Raw genomic sequence first — 26,938 nt, 5'->3', positions numbered from 1 at the left:
TAGGCTATACCATATAACCTAGGTATGTAGTAGGCTATCCCATCTAGCTTTGTGTCAGTGTGCTCTATGATGTTCTCACAATTACAAAATTACCCAATGACACATTTCTCAGTTCTAATCACCCTCATTAAGTGACATATAACTGTCATTGATGATGTTTTTCTTTGGAGGTGTCTTGAGAAGTACTTGAGAAGCTGTTCTAACTCATTCAGTTTTGCAGCTGTGCTGGAGTACCTGCAGTTACCTAAGGTCCCTAACTATCTTACTGTGGATCTAGGAGAGTGACATGTGTCTTCATTTAGAAGATTAAAATTCTTAGTCATGCCATCATCAAACTTTATTCATCAAAAATCCTTTTCCTTATCTCTCTCTCCAATGGAACCAATTTTATCAAATGAATTATTAAGAAATTGCTTGTTTTACAATTTTTATTAGCCAAAGACATCTATGTTTTTTTTTCTTAGATGGGGTCTCACTCTGTTGCCAGACTGGAGTGCCGTGGCAAAATCTCAGCTCACTGCAACCTCCGCCTCCTGGATTCAAGCAAAATTCTCCTGCCTCAGTCTCCCGAGTAGCTGAGATTACAGGTGCATGCCTCCATGCCCAGCTAATTTTTGTATTTTTAGTAGAGACAGGGTTTCACCATGTTGGTCAGGCTGGTCTCAAACTCCTGGTCTCGTTATCCACCCGCCTTGGCCTCCCAAAGTGCTGGGATTACAGGTGTGAGCCACTGCAACCGGCCATCTATGATTTATAATCAAAGTTTATCAACATAAAAAAATTAATGTGATTTTTTCTTAATCAATTTCATTCTAATGGAAAAATTGATACTTTTGGCTTTGCAGCCTTACATTGGGTTAACATTTAAGTTACATTAGTTTTTTGGAGATGGAGACTCACTATGTTGCCCAGGCTGGTCTCAAACTCCTGGGCTCAAGTAACACCCTCACCTCAGTCTTCCAAAGTGCTGAGATTATAGACCTGAGCCTCCATACCCAGCCTTTCATTGATTTAATTTAATTTCAGAGGCTTCTATTCCTTCCTTTGAGGTCCCACTTAAGGATTCCACTGATTTTGTTAGTTAAATCGATAATTTTTTTTTTAGCATCAGGAGATGGGTCTGGTATTGGGACACAATGCTGACACAAAAGTGACTTGTTTTTTTTTTGCCATTATTGTGCTCAAAGTCCAGCAGACCTTATTTCAGCAATATAATCCCCATGTCATATATAGGCATAGAAAAAACACTGAACTCTCTGATTGTTTCTATACCACCCCTTTTAAAATGAAACATCAGTAGAGTATTGGAGCACATACTTTAAATAGCATTACAGCGTTTGTTTTGGCTTTATTTTTAAGTTGTATATTTAAAATAAGTAGACATGGTAATTTTTTGTACCATAGTCATGTCAAAGTCAGTACAAATCAGTTGAAGACACAAATAGAAGATAGACAACGGTTTGAATATACAAAATAATGTATATATTTATTCATTAAAATTGATTTTTATAGTTACTAGTTTTCAGAGATGACCAATAAATCAATTGTGTAGTGTTTTGATTATTTTACCAATTGATACTCTAAAGAGGTTAACCCTCAATAGAAACAAAACTCAAGATGCTTAAATATATATGATTTTGAAAAACAAATAAACACTATTTTTACAATTTAGTAAGCTGATTGAATGTTACTAACATGAATTGTGTTAGTGATTCTGTACCTCTTTGAATATTTTCTTCATTCTATACAGTACACTGAGACTGTAATGAATGCTACTATTTTATGTTTTCTTAACTGCCCAGCTATAAATTTTATAAAAGTCATAATTATAACATCAATGGCTAAAATATTTACAGTTTGTAAATAAAAATTATTTGTATCTTTACTACTTCATGTAAAATTCAAAGAAAATGACGTGAGCGTGACCTTCATTATTTCTTGGGCAGAATTTAATTAACAGAAGAACAACTCCTTCCATCAACCCACTGTGACCCTTTGAAATTCTTTAGAGTGCTTGAGTTTCTATCATGAATTATTTATAGGGTTTTCAAAATTACTGAATGAAAGACAGTAGATGAAATAAATGTAGATTATAAGTTACATGGTAGTCAACAAAGCACTCTGATTCACATAGTGTCCAATGAAATGGCATTGCTTAGAAATATTTAATTGTATGTCACTTTAAAAAATTGAAGCCATTCTTTTGTGATTATTTTCTTTTCAACTGCTTCTGTAAGATGTTTATAGAACACTGACAACGAATTTTGGCTGACGATCAAAGCTCTGTTTGAAATTAAATATATTTGTAAGTGAATGTGAGGTCAGCAGGGGTGTTTTGATTTCAGTCCAGTTACAAAAATTTAAAAACTGATCTTTCTTGCATGTAAGTCAATTTGCAAACAAAGCTTTCAGATAATTCTGTGAGAACTTTGTCCTTTATTCTTCTTTGTGTCAGAATCTCTCCCTAATAAGTATTCTGATTTGTTAGATGCTGTTTTAGAATACTGAGTCACTAAGAAATGACAATGTGCTTAGTAAGTTAAATGGGTTCAGAAACCATGAAAAACTTTGACATAGAGAGTCTCAAGCATTTCATAAAATATGCTGATTTCTGGTTCATTGATTAAGGTTCGGTGACTTAATAAAAAAGGTAATCCATCTTCTTAGTTACAAAAGTATATTCTTCTCTTTTTATTTTTTTATTTTTATTTTTACTTTTGAAAGGTCTCACTCTCTTGCCCAGGGTGGAGTGCAGTGATGCAGTCATAATTTACTACAGCCTCAAACTCCTGAGCTCAAGTAATCCTCCTACTTCAGCCTCCCAAGTAGCTGGAACTACAAGTGTGTGCCACCACACCCAGCTAATTTTTTGTTTCTGCAGAGACAGGGTCCTGCCATGTTGCCCAGGCTGGTCTCATATTCCCAGCCTCAAGCAATCCTCCCACCTGGGCCTTCCAAGCCACTGAAATTACAAGCCTGAGCCACTGAATCAGGCCCCGGATGTGTTTTCTTAGGTAATTTCTTAATTGATCATTTCAATTATTAAGTTTACAATTGGCCAAATATTTTCAGAATTTCTTTCTTATTGAGATCATGCTATTCTTGGTAATTTACAAATGACAGATCCTCTTATAGAAAAAAAGTGATGTAGAATGTTGTTTGTTGTTTTTTTAAATTTTAAAGTCACACTTTCCTTATTGTACCTGCTATCAAATTCATTTAAGATTTTTGGAGGCTCTAAGTGACACCTCTTATATGTGTTTCATGTTATGTGAGAAATATTACCTTCAAATATGTGTTTTTATCATGCTCTTTAAAAGGTGACTAATTACTTAAATTTTTCTAAACTTAAGGATGTAAGTCTGTTATTTAAAATTGTATTAACCCGCATAGGCTCTTATTTTAATGTATGTAAGGTCTTCTCACAAACTGAAATATTTGTGATTTTTTAAAACTAAAGTACTAAAAGTGGAAGAAAAGCTAAAGGTTGAGTTTAGTACAGAAACAACAGCAAGTTTTCCAAGAAAAAATACAGTCAGACCAATAAGATGGGAAATTTAAATAGTTTCATTTCTGAGAAAAATGTCTAAGTATAAAACATGGCATGACGAATCTCTGTAGAGAGAACCACCTCCTCTCTAGCGTGGGTACTTAGCTGAGTGACACTTCAGTGGAAATGGGGAGAGCTCCTATTTATGTTTAACTTAGCTTAAAAACAGCAGCAAAGCTCTGTGCCTAATATAGAAATGCTCTCAGAAGATCTAGCCCATTTCATGAGAAAATAAAAGAACAAAAACTTAAAAAAAAATTACATCAATGAATAGCCTGTCCTAGTTGTACTTCTAAGAGAGAAAAATGAATGGAAGAATGTTTTTGTTAATGTCGTAATATGTGTGAAAAAAGTATCAGCCCTTCAATATTAACTGCTATACAGTGTGTGTTTATAAAATTAAAGCCACTTAAATCCATGTTACTGATTCCTCTTCTTTCTCTACTCTGTTTATTTCTAGCCTCATAAAATTTAAGGCATGTCATGAAAGAAAGTGAACAATGAATTATTCTATATCAATGCAACTCCCTGACTGTATTTTATCATCTGAAGCAATCTCTACGTCTTTAGATTTTATTATTTCCAGTCTGCAAAATTAGTCATAGAATTCCATGTTTTTCACCCAGCCCATCTCATACTTTGACTTTGTAAACACTGCTATTATAGTACTCAGTCTCCAGGATTACCCTCTTCATTATTAGCTTTCATTTCAAGGAGTTGCTCTGTTACAACCATATTGTACACTCCATCAAATTCACTTTTGTGTTTTCATTGATTTCATTTCTTCTGCCCTCAAATGGGGGGGGTCTCTTAATCTTGACCATACCTTTGTGTGTAATTCTTCCTCTTCTACATATCAATCATATCTCTCCTGGTTTTTGAAGCCGGAATTCTCCAGTTAGGTGAAATAAACCAAATATCTTCGTTATCTTTTCTTAAAATCTTATCATATTAATTCATCATAAAAAGTGTAATGTCACCTCTCAAATTTTACTAATAACTCGCTTTATACTTTACGTTGGTATTAGTTACCTCAAGATACTAAAACAAAATACCACAGACTGGGTGATTAAAACCACATAATTTATTTCTCAAATTTCTGGAAACTGGAAGTATGAAATCAGAGTACCAGCATTGTTGAGTTCTGCTGAGGACTGTCTTCCTAGCTTGCCTTCTTAGTGTGTCTCCACATGGCAGAGAGTGAAAGACAGTGAGTGTGTGTGTGAGAGAGAGAGGTGTCTCTGGTGTCTCTTCTCATAAGGACAGTATTCCATCATGAGGGCCCCATTTTCATGACCTCATCTAAACCTAATTATCTCTCAAAGGCCCCATCTCCAAATACCTCATGGAGGGATGGAGGGTTAGGGCTTTCATTTCAGTTCACAGCAACTTCTCTAAAATATTTAACATTGCTGACTGGCCTTTCTTTAGGAGAGAACCTGTTTTTCACTTCATGACATCCCACCAATGCATCTTCATTTACTTTCTCTATCAAAAACATCAGTGAGGTCACAGATTCCCAACAGGCATCACATTTGCAGATTATGCAAAACTTGGAGGGGTAGTACTCTGTTAGAAGGTTATCTTGTAAGCTGGACAAAAGTAAGTGTAAAAAAAAGAGTTCATTGCAGCTACCTGCACAAGTATGGTTGGAGGATTATGTGGCTTATCAGCACATGTCAGAAAGATGTTGGGATTTTAGTTTCAGGAAGCCTCAATATTAGTCAATAGTGTGATGTGACTGCCAAAGTGCAAATGCAATTTTAAGCTACTTTAGTCAGCAACAGCTTCCAAAGTAAGGGAGATAAAAACCTCACTCTACGCTGTATCTAACTACAAAGCATTGTTACATTAAATTGTGGGTGATACAATTCAGTGATAATATTAGGGTGAATCAAAACCAAGGCTTTAGCCCCTGTGAAAATATAGGAAATTCAGTCTGGAGATAAACCAACTTGGAAGCCAGGGTTTCAAATGTCTCATATATTGGAATAAAATACCAGTCCAAATTAAAAATAATTCCTGAGTATGCTTTGGTGGGGAGAGTAGGGAAGAAGTGGTTGGAGTGCAAAACAGCAACAATGGCCTATCCAAATATACAAACACTTAGGGATATGACACATAGTCAAATTTCTACTTTCTTTGTTTTTGAGACGGATTCTCACTCTGCCTCCCAGCGTGGAGTGCAGCGGTGCCATCTCTGCTCACTGCAACTGCCACCTCCTGGGTTCAAGCGATTCTCATACCTCAGTCTCCCGAGTACCTGGGACTACAGCTGTGTGCCACCACGGTCGGCTAATTTTTGTATTTTTGGTAGATAGGGGGTTTTACCATGTTGCCAGGCTGGTCTCAAACTCCTGACCTCAGGTGATCAGCCCGTCTCGGCCTCCCAAATTGCTGAGATTACAGGTGTGAGCCACCGCACCTGGACAAATTTCTACTGGTAATACTGAAATTACAGCTATGGTTTATTGATTATTACATAAGCTCACCTTTTTAAAAATACTTAATTTAAGCCTCATTATTCTCGGCGCTTCAGTCATTACCAAGGTCACCTTGGAGGCAATTTAATACATCATCTCCATTTACAAGTTACTTGAGAAACAGTACTTTTTGAACTTGATGTTCTTCCTAGAAACTTTTGTTTCAAGCCAAAATTAGCCATATGTTCATTCATTTTTTCAGTCAGCAGATGAGTTTTGAGCCCCTCCTAGCTGTCAGGTACTTTTGTAGATACAGGTAATGGGGTTGACTCAGTGAGAAAGGTAACAAAGCTCAGCCCTATGTTTTTTGTTTGTTTGTTTCTATTTTTTTGACATGGAGTTTCTGGGGTGCAATGGTGTAATATCAGCTCACTATAACCTCCGCCTCCTGGGTTCAAGCGATTCTCCTGCCTCAGCTTTCTGAGTAGCTGGGATTACAGGCACTGGCCACCACACCTTTTTTTTTTTTTTTTTTTTTTTTTTTTTGTATTTTTAGTAGAAACGGGGTTTCACCATGTTGGCCAGGTTGGTCTCGAACTCCTGACCTCAAGTGAGTCACCATGCCTGACCAACAGCCCTATGTTCTTATATTTGCATAACAAGAGAACAATTTATTTTTAGTTCATCCCTCACGTATCTACTTGTCATTGCCATAACAAATGCAATTTCTCCCTTGAATTTTTAAAGTGATCTTTAAAATGTATCTTATCTAAGTTATAGAATACTTGCAAATTTTAGTTCATCCCTCCTGACCAGTTATTAAAGTGTGTTTAAAGCACTTTGTCATCTTTTTTTAAATAGTTGACCTCTTTATGCATCCAAAATAAGAATTGATTCATGTTTGCAAAGGCTGATATGTTTTTTTCAAACAGGTTTCATAACATGAAAGCATCCTTAAAAGGCCCAACAGTGTGATCCCTTTTGTTCTGAGGCATAGTTTTCAGAAAAAAAAAAAAAATCACCTTATTTAAGCATTATATGGTGCTTGATAAATCTTTAAAAAGTGGAATGATGACTCTTCCTGGCTCCAAAGGACCAATTTTGGGGGACAGATCTCAACTGATTTTATTTATTTTCATAGTTAAAATTCTTCCTTAATGTTCTCATAATTTTAATGCTCTAATAAATAAGCTGATTAGGAGAGTAAGTTTACTGTCACTGAAACCCCTAACATAGAGCTGGATGACCAACATTTGATTGATTGATAGTGATTGAAGAGCTCTATCAGAGAATCTTTAATTCTCTCAGAATTCTGATCTTTCACATTATTTTAACCTGGCAAGAGGTTTTAAGTAATCAGATGGCGAATAGTCAATAACATGCTCTTGAGCAAGGGTAGGTGGTGATCAGGGTTGTGATTTAAAATGTTCTATCTCAGAAAGAGCAAGTTTAGGACGAGGGCTCCTATTCTTAGTCTGTGAGAGGGAGGGCGTGCTGTTTTGGTATTGTACTTTGTGCCCAGAGCATAGTTGGGTCCATGGACTGAGACCTGCGGTAGTCTACATCTCAGAGATTTCATCCAAGATACTATGGAAGAAACCCAAGTATCCTTTGCTGATACACCCAGCATCCTTGGTATATTTGATCATTCAAGATAGTGTTTCCCTTGCAATAACGCAGAAACAGCTCTCTCTGTCAGCTCCAGCTTATCCAATATTTAGGTTGAAAAATTGTAGGAGCCCATGCAGTAAGTGCAGAGCCATGGGCCCAGGTTAAATCTGAAATCACTAGGAGAGTGGTTTTGTGCCAAGGACTTAATCTCTCTGATTACCAGTTTTATGGATAAAATGAAGAAAATAGTTTTTATCTTGCAAGATTGTTGTGAGATTATATAAATATAATATGTACATATATAATTATGTATTTATACATATGGTACACACACACACATATATAAAGAGAGAATGTTATAAGTGTCATAGGATCATAAGACATGGGCTAGGAGCAGTTGGGGAACATTAAGAAAAGTAGATAATTGTGTTATTTCAAGGTGGCAACAGCTCCTGATACTTGGTAGATGTTATTGCTCAGCCGCACTGTTTTAGATGGGTGGCCCTTCCTAATCAGAGGCTTCTTCATTTGATATTTTGCCCTGGATACATTTAGCTACCTAGTGTGAAGCATCCTGGCTGTCACATGTCCCTGAAATTGTAGTTGTTTTCCTGAACTGCAAAACTACTATATACCAATTAGAAGCAAAGCGGAGGGGTGAAGAAAAGACGACTATTATGTCTTCCGGTATCTCTGTAGGAAAGAGAGTGTGTTTTTCTTGGTCTTCTGTGATGGTCCCTATTTAATGTAAGCTCACCCAGTAGAATTCTGAACCTGAGGAGAAAATATGTACACTTGATATACTAGGTACAATGACTGTGAAGCAAGCTATTTCACACATACACCACATGCTGGGTTTGTTGTTGAAGGGAATGAAGTGGTAAATGAGGACCTACAAAGACTTAACATAAAACCACCCACCATTATTAATGAGTGCAGGGGTAGGACAGACTTGTGATGAGGAAAGGGCAGGAAAACAGGAGAGAAGGGACAACGTTGATACAGTTATCAATCACTTGAATACTATATTGTAACAATAAGACTGTACACTAGAATACTTGCCTTTTTTGTAAGGAGTTTATGTATACATGTACACAAAATATAAAACAAATATTGCAATGACCAACCTTGTAGTTAAGAGAAGTGGAGTGCTCATCAATTATTCAGCAAGTGTATTTTGAACATGTACTGTGCTTCAGGTGTTATAGACACTGGGGATGTGGGGATGAACAAACACGGTTACGTAACTGACTCCAGATAAATATTTACAGTTCTCTGGCATGTAGCTTCAATGTTAGCATTTTTAGGTGGAAATGTCAAAAACTATATTGTCACATATGAATGATTATTCTTTACACGTGGAACGTTCTATGGACTAGTGCCTCTAATACGTGTTTATATATGTATGTTTGTGAATACATGTTCTGGCTTTATTTTTTTCTCAAAGGTCATATATCTAGTAACCTGTTTGGGTACTTTTTTTTTTTTTTTTTGACTATAGAAATATTTTAATTCATATGCTTTAATTAGATAATAATACTACAGTCCATTTTACAAGTTAAATGTATGAGAATGTATGAAATAGAAATGATAGGAAAAAAAAAAACTAAATATGGGTTAAGAACACAAATTTTTCTGAAACCAAGAGACAAAGAAAGATGTGTGGCCTCCAGGGCCCACACAAGAGATAAGAGGCAGGGAGGTTGACAGGTACAGTATCTGTCCTGGTATGTTTATTCCTCCCTTGTTTATACTAAGAACCTAAGACCTGTACCCCTGCTGTCTGGATGTGAGAGCTTAGTCTGGTCAATAGAAGATGGTGACTTGGGAAAAAGAGCCATCTTATTACCTACACAGAACTGGTGCCCTGGTGGCCACAGGTGGTTTCTGCCATTGAGAGAGTTAGAGGCAATGAATAGCATTGAGGAATGGGTAGCCAAGATGTAATGGAGGTTATAGCACCTAATTGATAACTCTTAAATCAGTGACCTTACATTTAATACTTTACAATTATCTGGCTTCATGCTACTCTTTACCCTCCAGGGTAAACTATTTCACTGTTTTGATGAGGAATTTATTTTGGATGGGAGGAATCAGAAAAAAATAGAATATAAAAATAAGAAACACTCATTTCTAGAGCACCGATGATATGCTAGGTACGTTCATGTATTTGAAATAAATTATTAACTTACACCAATTTTTAAGACATGTCTATGAAGCAGTCATATAGCACTACAGTATGGAATGTCAGCTTGAATAATTAGAACAGTAGTGGCTGTAGATGCAGGAGGTTGAACATCACTCAATAAATACAGGGAAACAGACTTGTATCAATTACTACCCAAGGAGCCTTCCACAATGCATTGTGCTTTTGCTGGAGAAGCGTATGTACCCGACAGTGTGCTGTCAGCATCCTGCTATTTTATGAAGGGGAAACTAGATTGTACATAACCCTATAAGATGTTCATATGAGGAATATAAATGTAGAAGATACAACAAAATTCAGAGAAACAACTTGTACAGTTACCAGGCCTTTGGGAAAGCCAGCTTGCTTACCTTACCACAGATGCTCACCCCTACTTTAGTTAAAATCATCTCTAGTAACAGATGAAAGAAATAATTACAACATACCCCATGTTTATTTTATAGGAAGGGGATTAACATACAAATTCACCTTCTCCTTTGAAATTTTCTTTTAACAGCTAGATCCCTGCAGGCACTTAGAAGATAGAAACTGTATCTACATACAAAAAGGAATGAGGAAATTAGGTTGTTATCAAGAAAGGAACATGTGACCTCCAAACTACCCTCTGTTCAAACGAATGCTCTAAAAATTTCAGTAAGAAAAATCTAGACAGCACCATCAAATCTGTCTATTTTTGTCGGGAGAACTAGCTTTGGTGTTTTGACATTTGCATCATAATGGATAGTGACTCTGTTAGAAGTGATGTGCCCTGGGAGAACATTTTGCTCAGATACTCCCATGTTTCCTCTCTTGTCTCTAGTTCTCTCCCCCAGCATTTAAAATAATAATTCCACCTATGAGAATAGGTTCTTTGATGACAATTTCATTTGTGACTGCTGCTTATTTCTTATTTGAAGTTATGAGCTCAATTATATCTGCATTCACTCTTTCTCATATGAAAAACAAAAAAGCAAGCAAACAAACAAACAAACAAAATAAACCCTTATGGATCAGAAAAATACATTCAATTTTCCTGATTTTCCAGAAACATCTTTCAATCCAGGCAGCTCTTGTAGACTTTCATTCACTCTGAGCGCTTGGATGTGTCTCTATGTATCTTCACCTCATTTATATAACTATTTACATCATTATAAGAAAATGGTATGTATTTCTTGTGCACTGAAAAGTGAAAAAAAGAGGAATAAATGAGTACTTAAACCCAAACCTTTCGTCATTATGAAGCAATTCTTGATAACCTATTTGTACGTGGCACTGTGTTAGAGGCCTTGCGGAGTAAGTGAGGTGCTCATTGCACCACATACTTTAGCTTTCCAGATAAGCAAGGATGAGGGTAGGATGGAAGATATTTCATCCAGTAAACATTGAGAAAAATAAATTAAATGACAAAATTCAATTTTTTTTGTTTTGTTTTTGCTTACAAGCCAAGGGTTAAGTGTATCTGATAGAAAATTCACATTCAACCAGCTGTCCTTAGTGATGAGAAAAAATAAATACACAATGGGAAAACCTGTCCCATGCCATATGACAGATGGATGGATAGATAGCTTGTGGAGGCAAAGCTGTTTTTGGTTAAGTAGACAATTTTAAGCTCTTCATATGGTTTTGATTGTTTCAAAGGTTCACATGATCACCTATTTGTCAAGGTCCTGGCAGTGCTGAGTTGATATTTTCCAGGAAGTTATTTTCTGTGTATAGATACCTATGGTCACCTGTTTTATTTTTCTTTAAATTCTGGCACTTATGATTATTAAACATTAAGAAGACAATCTCTTACTTACCAAATATATGCACTGGCCTAATACACAAAGAGAGAACAGTATTTTCCCAGAACAAAAGCTAACATTTTAACTTAACTAGGAATGTTAAAACTAAAAAAAAAAAAAAAAAAAAAAAAAAAAAAAAGCGTATATCCTTTATGAAGAACTTGCCACGTTTCCCAATCCTTGATATTTACATAAATTATCTCAAATGTTTAAAAGATTCCTGCATGGCATAGCATAACAATAGTGATTTTGTAGATGAGGAAATTAGCATTTCTAAAGGTTGAATAAACTTCACATCTGTAAATCTCACAGCTATTAAGTGGCAGAATCTGGATTCAAATATTCTTCTATCTGATTTTGCTCAATTGCTGTAGGATGGCACAGGAAGCAGAAACACCAACTTCTGAGGAATTTGGTGGATTAAATTGAAGCATATACAACCATTCTTAAACAGTAGCTGAATCTGATTTTGCTTTAATACAGTTATTCTTTTTTTGTTACTATATATCTCCTAATTTAATATTTATATAAATCATTTGATAAGCAGTATTATTTTTCATTTAATGTGATAATCTTGTTTCCAGAGATAATTAATCTTCTGGTCATCATCTGAAAGTAAACAAAATGAACATCGAACCTAGAAGACATGGTCTTCTAATCACTAGATTTTTCCACTAAATTAAAATTATTGTAAGTTGCTTGAATAGCAGTTTAATTTTCACCTTAAAAGCCTTTCTATGTCTGTTTTCTTTATTTTATATATTTACCCCATTTACTCAGAACTGGCATCAGGCAAATTGTAAAATATAGAAGTTTCTATTTCAGGGTCTTCTCTCTCTTGCCAGTATCCTTTCGCCTTTAACTTGTTTTTTTACTCATTTTTCCAAAGCTCCATTCTATTTCTTGTTTCATTCCAACTAGTCGACCGAGATGATCCTTGATAAAAGATTAAGGTTGTGCATCTCCCAGGAGTATTTACATTTTAATGGGGATCTCTTGCCAATCAAAAAAACCTCCAAGATGCAGAGGAATGAATTCTAAAGGTACAGGCATGAGAGATATTTTTAGATAGGAGCATCTGGCTTGCCCCTCTAATCACATCCCGTAAGCTGCCTTCTCCATTTATTTGTAAGACCTTGGCTTTGCTGTTTATAGTGAGAAGATTCCTGTAATTGCACATGATTTTTCCAAGGTTTGAACCCTGTCTTAGAGATGGTGTGATACTCGTTCCTCCATGTTTATTTTCTCTCCTCCACATTTTTGATGACTGGAACAAATTCCAAAAGGCTTTTTAACGATGATGTAAGGCCTTGAACAAAATGAAAATCTGTTGTTTTAGCATATTTGGAAGAGAATAATTCAGCTGTCACAGGATGAAAGACTTGTCTGGAAGTGCCATCTTTTCTTTGCCGTGCTATCATGCACACCTAAAAGGGAAATACCATTTTGGATAAATGCTAGAATCCTCTTAGATATAAAGAAAAGAATGCATAATAAAGCACCCAAAAAGCTTTTGTCGCTTCACCTGCAGAACTCTCTCTTTAAAGCATATTTAGCCAAGCTTGTACGCCTACTTGTTTTATCAAATGAAAGAACTGAAAAGATTAAGAGAATTTTTTTTTTCCTTTTAAGCACTGATTTAGCATGTATGCTAGATTAAATCGTGTGCTCTCACGTAGTAATTTTCTATGCAAAAATAGACACCCTACTGGGTAGTTTCAAACCTAAAATGCTGAATAATTTCCCCAAAGGTTCAGTAATTAAATGTGATGATAATGCGTTAAAAATGGAAAACAATTTAAGGAGGCTTTCAAATATATTCTTGTAATGAAGAAAGTTACAGAGACATCCTGAAAAACTTGGTCTTCATTTCGTCAATCAATTCATATCCTCATATTAGACTGCTGAGTTCAAGATTCCTTCTTGACAAAATGTTAACATTTGCCACTCATTTTGGTTTTTTATATGAAATTCTGTAGCTGTTTCCTGTTTTACAGCATTCATTGTTCCCTACATTCTGAGAATACTTTTGTATCATGGAGTTTACAATTAAAGATAAGCTTTTCAGTGCCATACTTATATATATATATATTTTTCTGTATCACTATACATATTCAAGAATGAAGCAAAAAATAATAATAATAAGCATGAAAATCTGAACCCTAAATACAAATTCTGCATTCCAACCAACTTCTCAAGAGTAAGCATGACTAATTTTGAGGAGTGAAAAGGGAAGACAAAACTGTAATAGCTCATTTAGCAAACTGAAGTTTTTAAGAAGTCCCTAACCTCTATTTTGGTTGACCAGTTAATCATTAGTCACAAGCTATCTATTCAATTCCTGCTATATTCTACAAACTATACTGGCATGAACTGCATCTGTTTCTGACGTCCAAATAAATATTACCATTTATACAGTTTGAAGTCTGTGAATAACCTTCTACTATTTCCAAATGAACATGATGAACAGACCATTCCTCCAGAGTCCTAACTGGTGTCAATATCAATACTACACTCTGAGGCATACAACTGCAGTTTATGAAAGTATCTTTGAAAACTGCATGAGCCTCCACACACCCACGTAAGTTGACAATGTCTTGTCAGTTTTACTTCCATAGCGTCTCTCAAATCATCCCCCCGTTGCCCTTTAAAAAATTCTTTCTACCACATTCTATTTTCCTCTAGGTTAGATAGTTCCAATAACTACCTGATATTTCTCCCTTCATCCAGTGCCTCCTCTTCAGTTCATCCAACTCACTGAAGACAGATTCACCTTGTTCAAAGAGATCTGACTGCTTCCCAGATAAAGCATAAACTTATTAGCCTGACCATGCATGATCCTGTACAATGTCACCCCCAACCTACCTTTCTTATCTTGTCCTGATTGTTTCCCTTAACATATCCAAGTTATTAGCAGAAATAAGTGATTTATTATTTCCTACAAAAATGATCTCATACTTCTCCAACGGTGGACAGGACAGGTGCTCATGCTGATTCAATGCCTTTGGTGTAGTCCTCTAATCTTTATTCACATCTGTCTCCATGAGGACTTTCCTACCCACACCCCCTTCTTCCACCAACAAACAGTAAAATAAGTTGTAGCAAGATGTCGCTCTTTGAATTCTTCAGGCTTTATCTTTACTTTTCCAGACAATAGTTTTCTGACTTGTATTGCAGTAATCTGTGTATTTGTCATAACCCTCATAATAAGGGGTATTTTTTGGAAAGAGAACATGATGATTATCAATTTATTTTTATAGAAAAGTTTATTTTTTACAGTAAAATTTACACTACAATCTTACTGTATCTGACATTTGGCTTCCTCAACTGTAAAAGAGGGGTAATAATTTGTTATTATATGGCTATTTTTAGTTAGATAACACTATGTGAAATTGCTTTAGCACAAATGTGTTTATTTTACCTCTCATTCTGGGGTGTCAGAGATAGAAATTGTATAGAATGAAAAGTTTCAAAGAATTGTCTGACCTTGTATATTCCAGCCATTGCAACCTGTCCTGCTGTTGTGCCAACCAGCTACACCTCAAAGAGATGCTTCATGGCACGACAAATTTGGAATTGAAAACACCTGAATCTTATGCACTAAAGTCAATCTAGTTTAATTGCCCGGTTAACATTTTTTTATCCTTGTGCTAAAATGGGACTTCTAAAGTAAGTTTCTCTGTGTTTTAAAGTTAAGGAGCCTATTTGTGTTAAGGAAGAAAGATTTATAATGCAAACATAGTACATTTATTCAACATACATTTTGTATAAGGCATATGTACATTCATTTTGCAGAAGAACATCATATTCTGTGGGCTATTCTTGAAAATACATATTAACTATATATTACACCTTTTGGGACTAAAATTCTATTAGAATTTTTTTGTTTGTTTGTTTCTAAAATATATACAATTCATGATATGGTCAGAAATAGGTGAAAAGATAGTTTTGCCAAAAAATCCATAAAGCCTTTTGGGCTTTGAGAAGCCTAACATTCTTGGGTTCTCTAATTTTCAAAAGCTGTTATAATTTAGTATTACATGTTAATGGCCCTTGCCATGTTTTCCTACTTTACCATGATTACTGCCAAATATTTAGTACCATAATATGTACCATTTTTGTATATACTAGAAAATCCTTTCTAAAACATTAGTGATGAGATCTCGCTGTGTTGCCCATTCTGGTCTTGTACTCTTGGACTCAAGTGAGCCTCCCTCCTTGGCCTTGCAAAGTGTTGTGATTACAGGCATAAGCCACCATGCCCAGCCTTGTAAAATATTTTTAAGTGTGCAACTTGGATGCTATATATGCTCATGAATGTAAAGGTATGATAGTTTTTGCATTTTATGTTTTCAATATTATGTAATTATACTAATGTTTAATGAGTATCTATTTGTTCTCAGCTACTCAACACACTAATCATATTCCCTTTTGTAAGATTTCATAACTTTTTATTGGTGTTTATTTTAAATATTTTAAACAATAAAAATAGGCTAATGGCAAGCTCAGGCATCTCACAAAAGAAAGAAATATATATATAGTCAACAAAAATAAGAAGAGAAGTCATTAGTGACCAGATGAATGCATATCAAGGCCACAATTTGATGCTATTTTCATCCATTCAATGAGGAAATGTTACAATACCTGAAAATACCAAGTGTTGGAAAACTCTAGAGTTTTTTATATATATTATCAGTAGAAATGTAAATTGGTACCATTACTTTGAAAAATTTGTTACATTTTGAAACTACAATTCACATATCTCAAAACCTACCTAAGATACATACCCATGAGTATTTCTTACACATGTACACTGTAAAACACATACAAGAATGCTGGTATCTGTACTGTTAACAGTAATATAAACCTGTAATATGGGAAGGGAAGAAAAAGTGTCCACCTCATAAGAGAGTAGTTGAAAATAACTGTGATATATTTAATGAATGAAATATTTCACAAGAGTCCAAATGCAACAGTACTCAAAAGCATGGCTGCATCTTAACAATATAATTTTCAGAGAAAAAATATATGTTTCAAGGGACTACATAGAACATGATTACATTTTTTTAAGTTAAAAGAAAAAAAATAACCATTAAAATGTATGAATACAAATAGATAAAACTACATGAAAAAGTAAGTAATGGTATTTTAGGAGAGGAAAAAAAAATGCCTCTCTTTTACCCTTCTAGGTTCTTTGGCTGAGCTATAAATCAAGTTGACATAAGACAGGCTAATGGGGGAAAACAATTTTAACTATGTATGTATGCACAGAAGTACCACAAGAATATGGCACTCAAAGAAGGGCCAGATGATCAAAACTTATATAGTATGCTGCACTACAGAAAGAACTAGTTGCTTGGGGCTGCTGGGGGAGTATGGGGGAGACAAATTATGGGAAGATGAGGGAAAGTAAGGAATTGTGAATAAATGTTGCCTTTTTAGGCAGATAAGTCTCAGATGGTAAAAGTTGGCTCAGAGCAACATAGATACCTTTACTAATAGAAATTTCCTTTATAAATGTAAATTTTTTTTATAAAAGGTAGCTTTCCAGAGCTACTTCTATGTCTGCAATTTCTCAAAATAATCAGCTAGAGATATTCAATATGCCAAAGAGGTTAATTTTGGAGTCCTGTATTCTGATATCCTGCAGTCAGGTTTTAGGGTAGTGTGTCCTGAGCCACAACAGAATAATCAAATCAGAATTTAGGTTGCTTATCTTAAATTGGAGTTTTGCTTATCTTAATTTGGAGTGTGGGAGGGATACAGTTAAATCACACACACACACACACACGATTAGAAGATGGGCCTTAAATGTGCACCAGAAATAGGTATCCCAACAATGAATGATAAACTTACATTTGCCCATTCTACCACAGGCAGAGATGTGTGCACAACCTCAAACCTCCCCAGGTAAGGTTGGTTATCCACCAAATGTAGAGCATGAAGAAGTAAGCACAGCATAAAGTGTGTTTTCCAGAGGCAGCTGGCTTAAGAAAAGAGGACAGAATAGGAGGGATCAAACTTTTTAAGAAAAGAGGACAAAATGGGAGGGATCAAACTTTTCATGACCACATCCCCTTCCGAACTCTACCCTCAGATAATTCTTAGCTCAGGTACGAGCTTAGGAAATTTTCTGGGCCACAGTTTCCAGTTAAAAACTGAATAAGGTAAAGTAGAAAATATAGTTGGCATAGTGCCTATTACAAATAATAATTCAATAGAAACCATTCAGTTGTTTTGTAGGAAGAACTAAGAAATGAGACAAGAAGCTGAAAATATTTACAAAAAATTGCATATTATACAAACTAGAGAACACTTTATCTCTTTATGCTAAATATGTTTTCTAAATTTTTCTTGTTTAAAGTTAAATAGATAGTTGCATGAAAGAAACAGAGATTTATTAGAAAAATATAGAACATTTATTGAAAATATATTTCGTACAAGAAATAAAGTGGGTCAGTTGTTAAAAAGCATTATGGTTTTGAACTATGCCTAAATTATTTACAATAATTACTATAACCTCTATATGCCTTGCACAAAACATGTTTGATAAATTGCTTAATGATTCTCAAAGTTATTTACTAATCATTATTTCATTTGATTCTCACAACAATGTTAAGTTATAGACATAGAATCATTATTATTCAAATCTGCCACTGAGAAAAATAAATTGCTACAATTTTAAGAGATATATCCAGGGTCGTGCAGTTTGTATTTAGGAAGGCAAGGATTCAAAAAGTCACTTCATTGGTCTCCAAATCATACTTTTATCTTGTTTCAAGCAAGCTTTCTGGCCCATATTGGTGGCATCCAAAGCAACATATATCTATAGTCTCATTTTCCTCCTCCCCATGTCCACACAGATGAATTGCTTGAGGTTTTCTCATATCCCTAGATTGACAGAAAAATTACACTAAGGGATATTCCTTTTTCTGAATGCAAAGCACAAATACACATATCCTTTGAGTACAGGGAACGGTATCAATCATCAGGAGTCTCCAGAGAAAAGCTGTAACTTCACAAGTCTATAGTCAATTTGAAAAAGGGGTTTTCAAAACCTAGAGTAATTTTGTTTCAGTCTAATGGAGATCATTTTCATGTAATTTCAAATTTTCTAAGTTCAGTAAACCAAAAGTTTTGAGGAATTAGAATTACCACTAGAAAAATTATTGGGGATAGTGAAGTACAGAAATGTCAGTCCTCTGTGATTTCCACAAATCTTGATTATCTATGTAGAAAACTGGGGTGAAAAGTCCAAAGAGATATAGTAATCTTTCATTGTCCTACTTGAAACAGACAACTGTGCCTAAAACTAAAATAGAGCCAGCAATTTATTCCATGAAGGCACATAGGGAAAGGTAGATAGAAAAATGATAGAATGAATTATTAGAAATGTAGGGAGAACACATTTTATATTATAAGCCATTGTCTTTATATTTAATGTACATTTTCTATAGACAGCATATTAGTTAGTTATTGCTTTTTATTCATTATGAATGTCTCTGCCTTTTTATAGGGTTGTTGAGACAATTTATGTAACTGCTATTCTTCACAGCATTAGCTGTAAATCTGTTATCTTGCTGTTATCTATTTGCCCCATTTGTTCATTTTTTTTGTTTTTTTCAGACTTATTTTGGATTATTTTATAATATGTTTTTATATTTATTGTTGGACTATTACCATGTATTTCATTTTTTAAAATTTGTATTGGTTGCTTTAGGGTAGCTCTGTAACTTACTACATTCTATCTACCAGTAATACTATAGTACATCTGCAACTTACTACTTTCTACCTACCAGTAATACTATATCCATTTATATATAATACAGAAATTTCACTACATTATAGTGAAATCACTACATTATAGTGATAGAGTACACTTTTATATCATAAATACTGTAAGTTCTAATTTTATAATCAGGAGCTCTTAAAAGTAAAATTGTATTTTATTTGCATTTTGGTGTAGTGAATCCACTGGTAATTACAGTATGCCCTTTACATATTTTTCTACAAGTACATAAACCATGAAACTTCCCTTCAAGTATATATTATGAAAACAATATTTTTTCATAATTTGGACAGTTTGTTCATAAGCATCCTAAAGAGTAAAAGCAATGAATGTAGGAAAACACCTCCCCAGCAGCAGATAATATTTTTACCTTAAAATTATAACACAAGAAAAACAAGTAAGAGAAAAATGAATGACTCTGAAATTTTTTTCCTATAGTTTGCTATTTGTCCCCTTTTTTGACATTTTTTACTTATTTAAGCTATTTTTACTCTCACATAATGTACTATGGAATTTTTATTAATTGGTAATTATGACCAATCTGATTTACAAAAAAGTAAACTTATTTTGGATGTCTATAGAAAAATTTTGTTTCTCAGAGTTTAACATACTGATTTTCATTTTCTTTAATTACAGTTTTGATACTCTTTATTATTCAAAAGTTAAACATGAGATATAGATTATACAAATTCATTTGAACAACAACTTAATAGGGATTAATAAGGTACTAAGATAATCAGAAATTAGAAAAAAAACCTTTTTTCTATATGCTGTTTAATCATCACCTCAAATTGCTCTCTATAAACACAGAAAATACTTACTGGTTCTCTGAAAAAATTACTGACTCACAACATGTTTTTGAACAGCAACAACGACAACGACAGCAAGAAAGTATTACACTGCAGGGTGATTGTGAATAAGAACTCAGCTGACAAAATGACTCATTCGTCAGGACGTAATTTAGAACAAGGTGTTAGGAAACAGTTGTATAAGTGCCTTCAAATTGATCCAGTTTTCATTAGAATATGAAAGCCAATGAATTGAAAATGGGACTCGAATGGAAAGAAAATCGGAATTAAAGCTTTTACACCAAGCGTTTAAGTTTCACACCTACTAAAGCATAAGTCAAATGGTATTATTTCTTGCCCATTTTTACCTTCCTTACAAGCATTCTTATTCTCCACCTAGATCCAAATCTATATTATGCTGCATCAAAAAAACAAAATAATTTTTGAAATCCCAAACATGTAATGAACAGTCTTTTTACAGAATATCTGAAACATTGTTAAGGAATTATACATCAAATGGAAAAACTAAGTATTATAAAATAAAACACATAGACCTCTCTCATTCCCAAAGATGTTGATACACAGCTCTAGAAATAAATATTATCTGACAGCATACTAAATGCACCTGTACATTGAGCCTGTGTAGTCTTCCATCAGTTATTTTCATTCATAATTTTTAACTTGTGAGTTTTCCAGTTTTAATTTATTTAGATATATATACTTGAAGGCCGAGCATGGTGACTCACGCCTGTAATCCCATCACTTTGGGAGGCTGAGAGGGGTGGATCACTTGAGGTCAGGAGTTCAAGACCAGCCCTGTCTCTACTAAAAATACAAAACTTGGCAGTGTATGATGGAAGGCATCTGTAATCCCAGCTACCTGGGAGGCCGAGGCAGGAGAATCACTTCAACCTGGGAGGTGGACAGAGGTTGCAGTGAGCAGAGATCACACCATTGCACCCTGGGCAACAGAGTGAGACTCCGTCGCACACAGACACACACACACACACACACACACACACACACATATATATATTTTAAAGTAACCTCATTTTTCTTATAAATTTATTTAGTAAAAATTATCCTTTGGGATTCTTTCTTGTTTACATTAAGTAAACACGTTTGGAAAACATATACAGTTCAGAAAAACTATAATCTTTCATGGTTTTTAAATTGAACTTCATTTGATCCTAGAATCATGATTCTTCATTAATAAATACAACATATTTAAGGAAAAAATCATATTTAAGCAGTGTGTTTTTTAGTGATTGGCAGTGATATTTTGGTTTTACATGGAATCTTATACAGTATAGATTGCTCAAAGTATAGTTTTAATGACTCAACATTAAAATACAGAACAACCTGAAGAAAAAAAAAAAAAATTGGGCCCAAATACAAGCAAAATCCATTATCTTAGAGTAGTTAACTCATCAGATACTACTTGAATAAATAGATATGCCCTTTTAATATAAACATTCTAGTATTATATCTCAATACAAATAAATACACCGATAGACAATTCTGAAATTAAATTACATAATATAAACTAAATGCAATTTTTATAATTCTATTACAATAATTTTACTTGTGATATGTGTGCACATGTAAGTTCTTTTAAAATGATCTACATATATGAAGTTTGCCTGTAGACAGACAGACAAGCCAAAAATGTACACATATTACTCAAAAGCAAAACATGTTTCTATGAATTTAACAAAAACAATTCTCTGGCCTTCCCTCAGTCTTCCAGTGATGTTATGGTGATGGGCTTAAGATGAAAGAGTGGAGGGAAAAAGGTGAGAACTAAGAAGGAAATAAGTTTCCTTTTTCTTTGTCTATAACATCAATGGCAGTGGTTTCTGCATGAAGATAGGAATTACTGATGAGAACATTGCAAACTCTAAATAACCATCACATGTAATGATTGCTTTTTGATTTGTGTGTGCTGCAGTTGTATACAGAGTTTGCCACAGCTTATTTCTTTCACCTGAATCCAGTCCACATCCTCCATTCAAAGAGAACTGTGGTGCAAGCATCATAGAAGTCTATAACTGAAACACTACAGCTATGTAATTCTATGGCTCTATTTTTCAAATAGTAATGTTTTATTTATTCTGGTATGTAATGTAAAGGAAATTATTCTGTTAAACTCAACTTTGTAACTATGAATATTTTTGTTAAAGAAGCCCTGTTGACGCCTTCTTCTTTTAATTTATCCTAATGATAACCAATTATGTCATTGTAATTGAACTCTTGTTCACCCATCAGTTATCTGTGGAAGTTAAGGCCAAGGTTTCTTAGTTTGAAAGACTAAAATGTCTGCTACTTATAGAAGTTGCTAAAATCTATTCTGAACCATAGGGAATGAACTCTTCTTTTAGAGCACTGTGGTGTAATCCACACACAGTTCTGGCCCATGTAAATGATTATTATGTATTTATTCAAACTAGGCATTAGGCATGTTAAAAGTAAAACTTCAGCTGAGTTAAATTTAAAGGAGTTTTACTGAGCAATGAATGATTCGTGAATTGGGCAACCCCCAGAATCACAGCAGATTCACAGAGACTCCAGGGGTGCCTCGTGGTCAGAATAAGTTTATAGACCCCCCCCCAAAAAAAGGTAAAATGATGCACAGCAATTGGAAGTGAAGTACAGAAACAGTGAGATTGGTTAAAGCTCGGTGCTTGCCTATTTGAACGCAGTTTAAACATTCAGCAGTCTAGGAGTGGTTGAAGTATGACCACTGGAACTGGTCAATACTCAGCCATTGTTACAAGTGATATACTACTAAGTTAGGTTTTCGACTTTGTCTGACTATTAAGTTAGGTTACAATTCATCCACAAGGACTCAAATATGGAAGTAAGTATGGAGGCCTACTCAGGTCATACTTAGCTTGCTTAAACAGGCATAAAGTAGTGAACTCCCAATATAGATTCTGCCCTTGTGGAGCTTAGAAACAAATTGTGGAGACAGGCAGTAATAAGAATAAAGAAGAAATATATAATTTCAAATAGTGATACATACGATGCAGATAGAGAAATCTGATCCCAGTTTTCTATTCTCCATGTAACAACTTCAGATAACTAAGAACATGCTGTTTAGAATTTTGTCACCCAACATGATGGTATAATTGCATTAAATTTTTTCTTCCAGCAATTTGGTTAAATATGCCTTTAAAAGAATTAAAGCTTTCTAAAAATAGCTCTTAATTGTTCCTTGCAAAGATCTAGATCGAGTTTTTGGACTCAAATATTAATTGGAAAACAAAAAAATCTGAATCTCAGAAAAATACTACAAACTTTCAAATTAGAAAATGGTTACAATTGACAAGTATAGATCCCTGATGTTAAGCTGTAACTTGCATTATACTTAAAAAATACTCCAAATGAGATTGATTGAGTCTGCTAACACCTCAAAGCATAACCTGCATAAGATATTTAAGAGAAAATTGGTATTATTTTAGACCCAAAGAAATGCCTATCAATTTTAATTTTGCAAAATATATTTTATTTTGTTTGTTTTGTTTTTGAGACAGAGTCTCACTCTGTCACCAAGCTGAAGCACAGTAGTGCGATCTCAACTCACGGGAACCTCTGCCTCCCGGGTTCCAATGATCCTCCTCCCTCAGCCTCAGTAGCTGGAAATACAGACCCTCGCCACCATGTCCGGCTAATTTTTTATTTTTTATGTATTTTTTATTTTTTATCTTTAGTAGAGACGAGGTTTCACCATGTTGGTCAGGATGGTCTTGATCTCTTGACCTAGTGATCCGCCTGCCTCAGCCTTCCAAAGTACTGGGATTACAGGCATGAGCCATGGCGCCCAGCAGCAAAATATATTCTATAACAAATACTTAAAAGGGTTGTTCTGTAACTAACTTTGTGACTAGTAGAACTATTTAATGATAATTTAACATGTATTTTTGTTTCCTTTAGTTTGAGCTAAGTATTCTTACTGTTTTGTGATTTCTCTGTTAAGGTCTATATTGTAATAAAAACAATGAACTTCCACTTGAACAACTATTATGGAATAATTATACACAAATTTCCCTTTGTATTATTGCACTAGAATTAATAGTAACTGTTCACTTAGGGGGAGCTTATTTCTTCAATTTATTTGCACAATTTATCACTTTATTTCTATTTTTACAAGTTACACCTAGTACATTTCAGTAAAGATAGGGAAACACAGAGACCTTTGAGTTAAACTCAGTACCAACTTAAAATTTACTTTGCATACCTTAAGTGCTCAATTTTTCAAAGAATGAATGAGGCCAGGAATGGAAACTCATGCCTGTAATCCCAGCATTTTAAGGGGCTGAGGTGGGAGGATCCCTTGAGCCCAGGAATTCGAGACCTGCCTGGGCCAAACAGTGGGATCTCATCACTACAAAAATTAAGAAAATAGTCAGGCATGGTGGTGCATACTCAGGAGGCTGAGGCGAAAGGAATGCTTGAGCCCCGGATGTCGAGGCTGCAGTGAATCATGATGGCGCCACTGCACTTTAGCCTGGGAGAGAGTGAGACCCTGTCTCCAAAAAATATTAATAATTAATATTAAAATGAACGAATTCGTGAAGTGTAAAAATGCAAACACATGGAAATTGAATACAATGGGAGAAGGAAATGTTTTCTTCATAAAATATTCACTAAAATTTTCTCAGCATACAACTATTCTGCTTTTTGCTTTATCTGCTTTTTGTTCTTATGCTTCATGGTTTTTTTTTTTTTTTTTTTTTTTTTTGAGACGGAGTTTCACTCTTGTCACCCAGGCTGGAGTGCAATGGCGCTATCTTGGCTCACTGCAACCTCCAGTTCCCGGGTTCAAGTGATTCTCCTGTCTCAGCCTCCCAAGTAGCTGGGATTACAGGAGCCCGACACAACGCCTAGCTAATTTTTTGTGTTTTAACTAGAGACGGGGTTTCAGGGTTTCACCATGGTGGCCAGGCTGTTCTTGAACTCCTGACCTGAGGTGATCCGCCTGCCTCGACCTCCCAAAGTGCTGGGATTACAGATGTGAGTCACCACTCCTGGGCGAGGTTTTGCATTTTTCTTAGGTGGTAGAGATTGGTGAAGATGATTGAATAAGAATCAGCTTATTTAAATAACTACAATGCCATATTGTCAAGTCATTCTGCTGAGTCAACGCTGATTCACTGGGAAACATTTAGTGGGGGTCATTTGCTTGTCCAGTAGCAAGGCAGGCAGTAGGCAGATAGACTGCAGGTATGATGAGTGTATTTGTCAGCATGATTTGTGTTTATATAAATGCCGACATTGAAAAATTGATTAATTTTGTTCAGCATGATTACACGTAAGTAGAGCTTTGTCTTCTTTTAGTTGGAACTCAGTGTTTCTTGTGCCCCCCCGTACTTTTTTTTTTTTTTTGCATAGCTTATGTTTTTATAAAATTATTGGATTCTAAGTGTTTCATATAAAAACAAATGTCATGCTCTGAGCTGTTTAATTAGAGCTGAGGCAAATTAATACAAATTTTCTAACTAATATTTACAGAATACAAGACACTTCACAGAGTTCTAAGATTTGATTGATGACACTTTTCCTTGCCTTGTTTGCCTGACGTTGAAACTGCTGAAGATCTAAATAGGAGAACTGAACATTTTGTCTTGACAGAAAAAGCAACAACTAAAAATATCTCTTACCCTAAGTAGAGTAAAGTACTTTCATAAATCTAATCTATGAACCAACTAGAACATTCTTATTCCCAATTTAGATACTGGGGTCTAATAAATCCGCTTTGCTATTGTAGCAATACCAAGTTTGAAGTTTTTCCTAGTGGGTGCCAAATTTGGCTGTATTTTTTGGATTATGAAAGAATACCAACTACAACACGATAATATATACTGTTGACAAGTCGTCTTAATCTTTCCTATTGAATTTTACAAAACAGTTACTTACCTTGTTCAGCTGAGAAATTGAGAAATTTATTTCCTCTAAACTGATTCTTTAATCATCTTTGTTGACAATGCTGAAAATATACTGATGTCATAGGTAAAAGACATTGTAGTTCCTAGATTATTAAGAAGAAAGTTCTTTATTAAAATAAGGCATTTGTTTTCTGACAGACTCAAATAACAGTAAGAAATCACATGTTCAGGAAACAAAGGGTAGGACCTAAAAAGGCAAAAATATTGTGTTGGTTTCCTATAACACTGAGTAGTATTAATATTATGGTTCACAGGGTAACAAAATATAAAGAGTGTCCAACACTTCTAAAATTTTTACTCTATAATTTAAATATGGACCTTAAACAGCTCAAAGAATAAGATTATCAGAAACTGAGTACATTTAATTATCTTAACTATATATTAATATATTACATAATATATTTATAATTTATGTACAAAATGATGTTAATATTTTCTAAACAACTGGCTATTTTGTACATTTTTGGCACATTACTGAATATTCTAGAAGTATTTTAGTGAACATATTTTTACTCTCAATTATTCCACTGTGATTATACTGTATTCTGAATTTGTAATGTATAACTTAAAAGAGCTTCGCAAGTTCATTATATGATATACATACACATATAAATACATATGTATGTATGATATATACATATATACATATATATGAGGATTTACACATTTAAGCCTAGAAAAAAATAGTTTTTTTTTCCCCAAAACTTTCAAAAGTGAATGATTCAGCTTCTTTTCTCACAAGTGGGAATTAAATAGGATATTTAATTAGCATATGCTACCCTTTAAACAATTTCTCTGGAGAAGAAATATTTTCAGAGTTTCTTTCTCCTATTTAGTTTTATTTGATTTTGCTGATATGA

General features: G+C 34.4%; 1 protein-coding gene and 1 long non-coding RNA gene across 11 annotated transcripts in view; one reads left to right on the top strand and one right to left on the bottom strand.

The window, feature by feature from the left end:
- The window catches only part of PCDH9 (protocadherin 9), a 956,768-nt gene that overhangs the window by 271,420 nt on the left and 658,410 nt on the right, over positions 1-26,938 (top strand). Inside the window, exon 3 of one of the 10 annotated variants that reach the window (XM_065533313.2) lies at positions 465-10,769. The exons of the other annotated variants lie outside the window; for them this stretch is intronic. Coding sequence (XP_065389385.1) covers positions 465-575 — 111 coding nt within the window. The 3' untranslated portion in view covers positions 576-10,769. Of the gene's footprint in view, positions 1-464; positions 10,770-26,938 lie in introns of those variants that run through there. 10 annotated transcript variants of the gene reach the window in all.
- LOC135968120 (uncharacterized) lies at positions 2,820-26,406 on the bottom strand. The gene is made up of 2 exons (XR_010582618.2): positions 26,050-26,406; positions 2,820-18,444 (listed from the first exon to the last, which is right to left on the bottom strand). It is a non-coding gene; the product is annotated as an uncharacterized lncRNA (long non-coding RNA).

Source organism: Macaca fascicularis, chromosome 17 (genome assembly GCF_037993035.2).
Source record: "Macaca fascicularis isolate 582-1 chromosome 17, T2T-MFA8v1.1".
Lineage (NCBI taxonomy): Eukaryota > Metazoa > Chordata > Mammalia > Primates > Cercopithecidae > Macaca > Macaca fascicularis.
The sequence above is the reverse complement of the archived record's forward strand: the minus strand, read 5'-3'. Positions and strand labels throughout refer to the sequence as shown.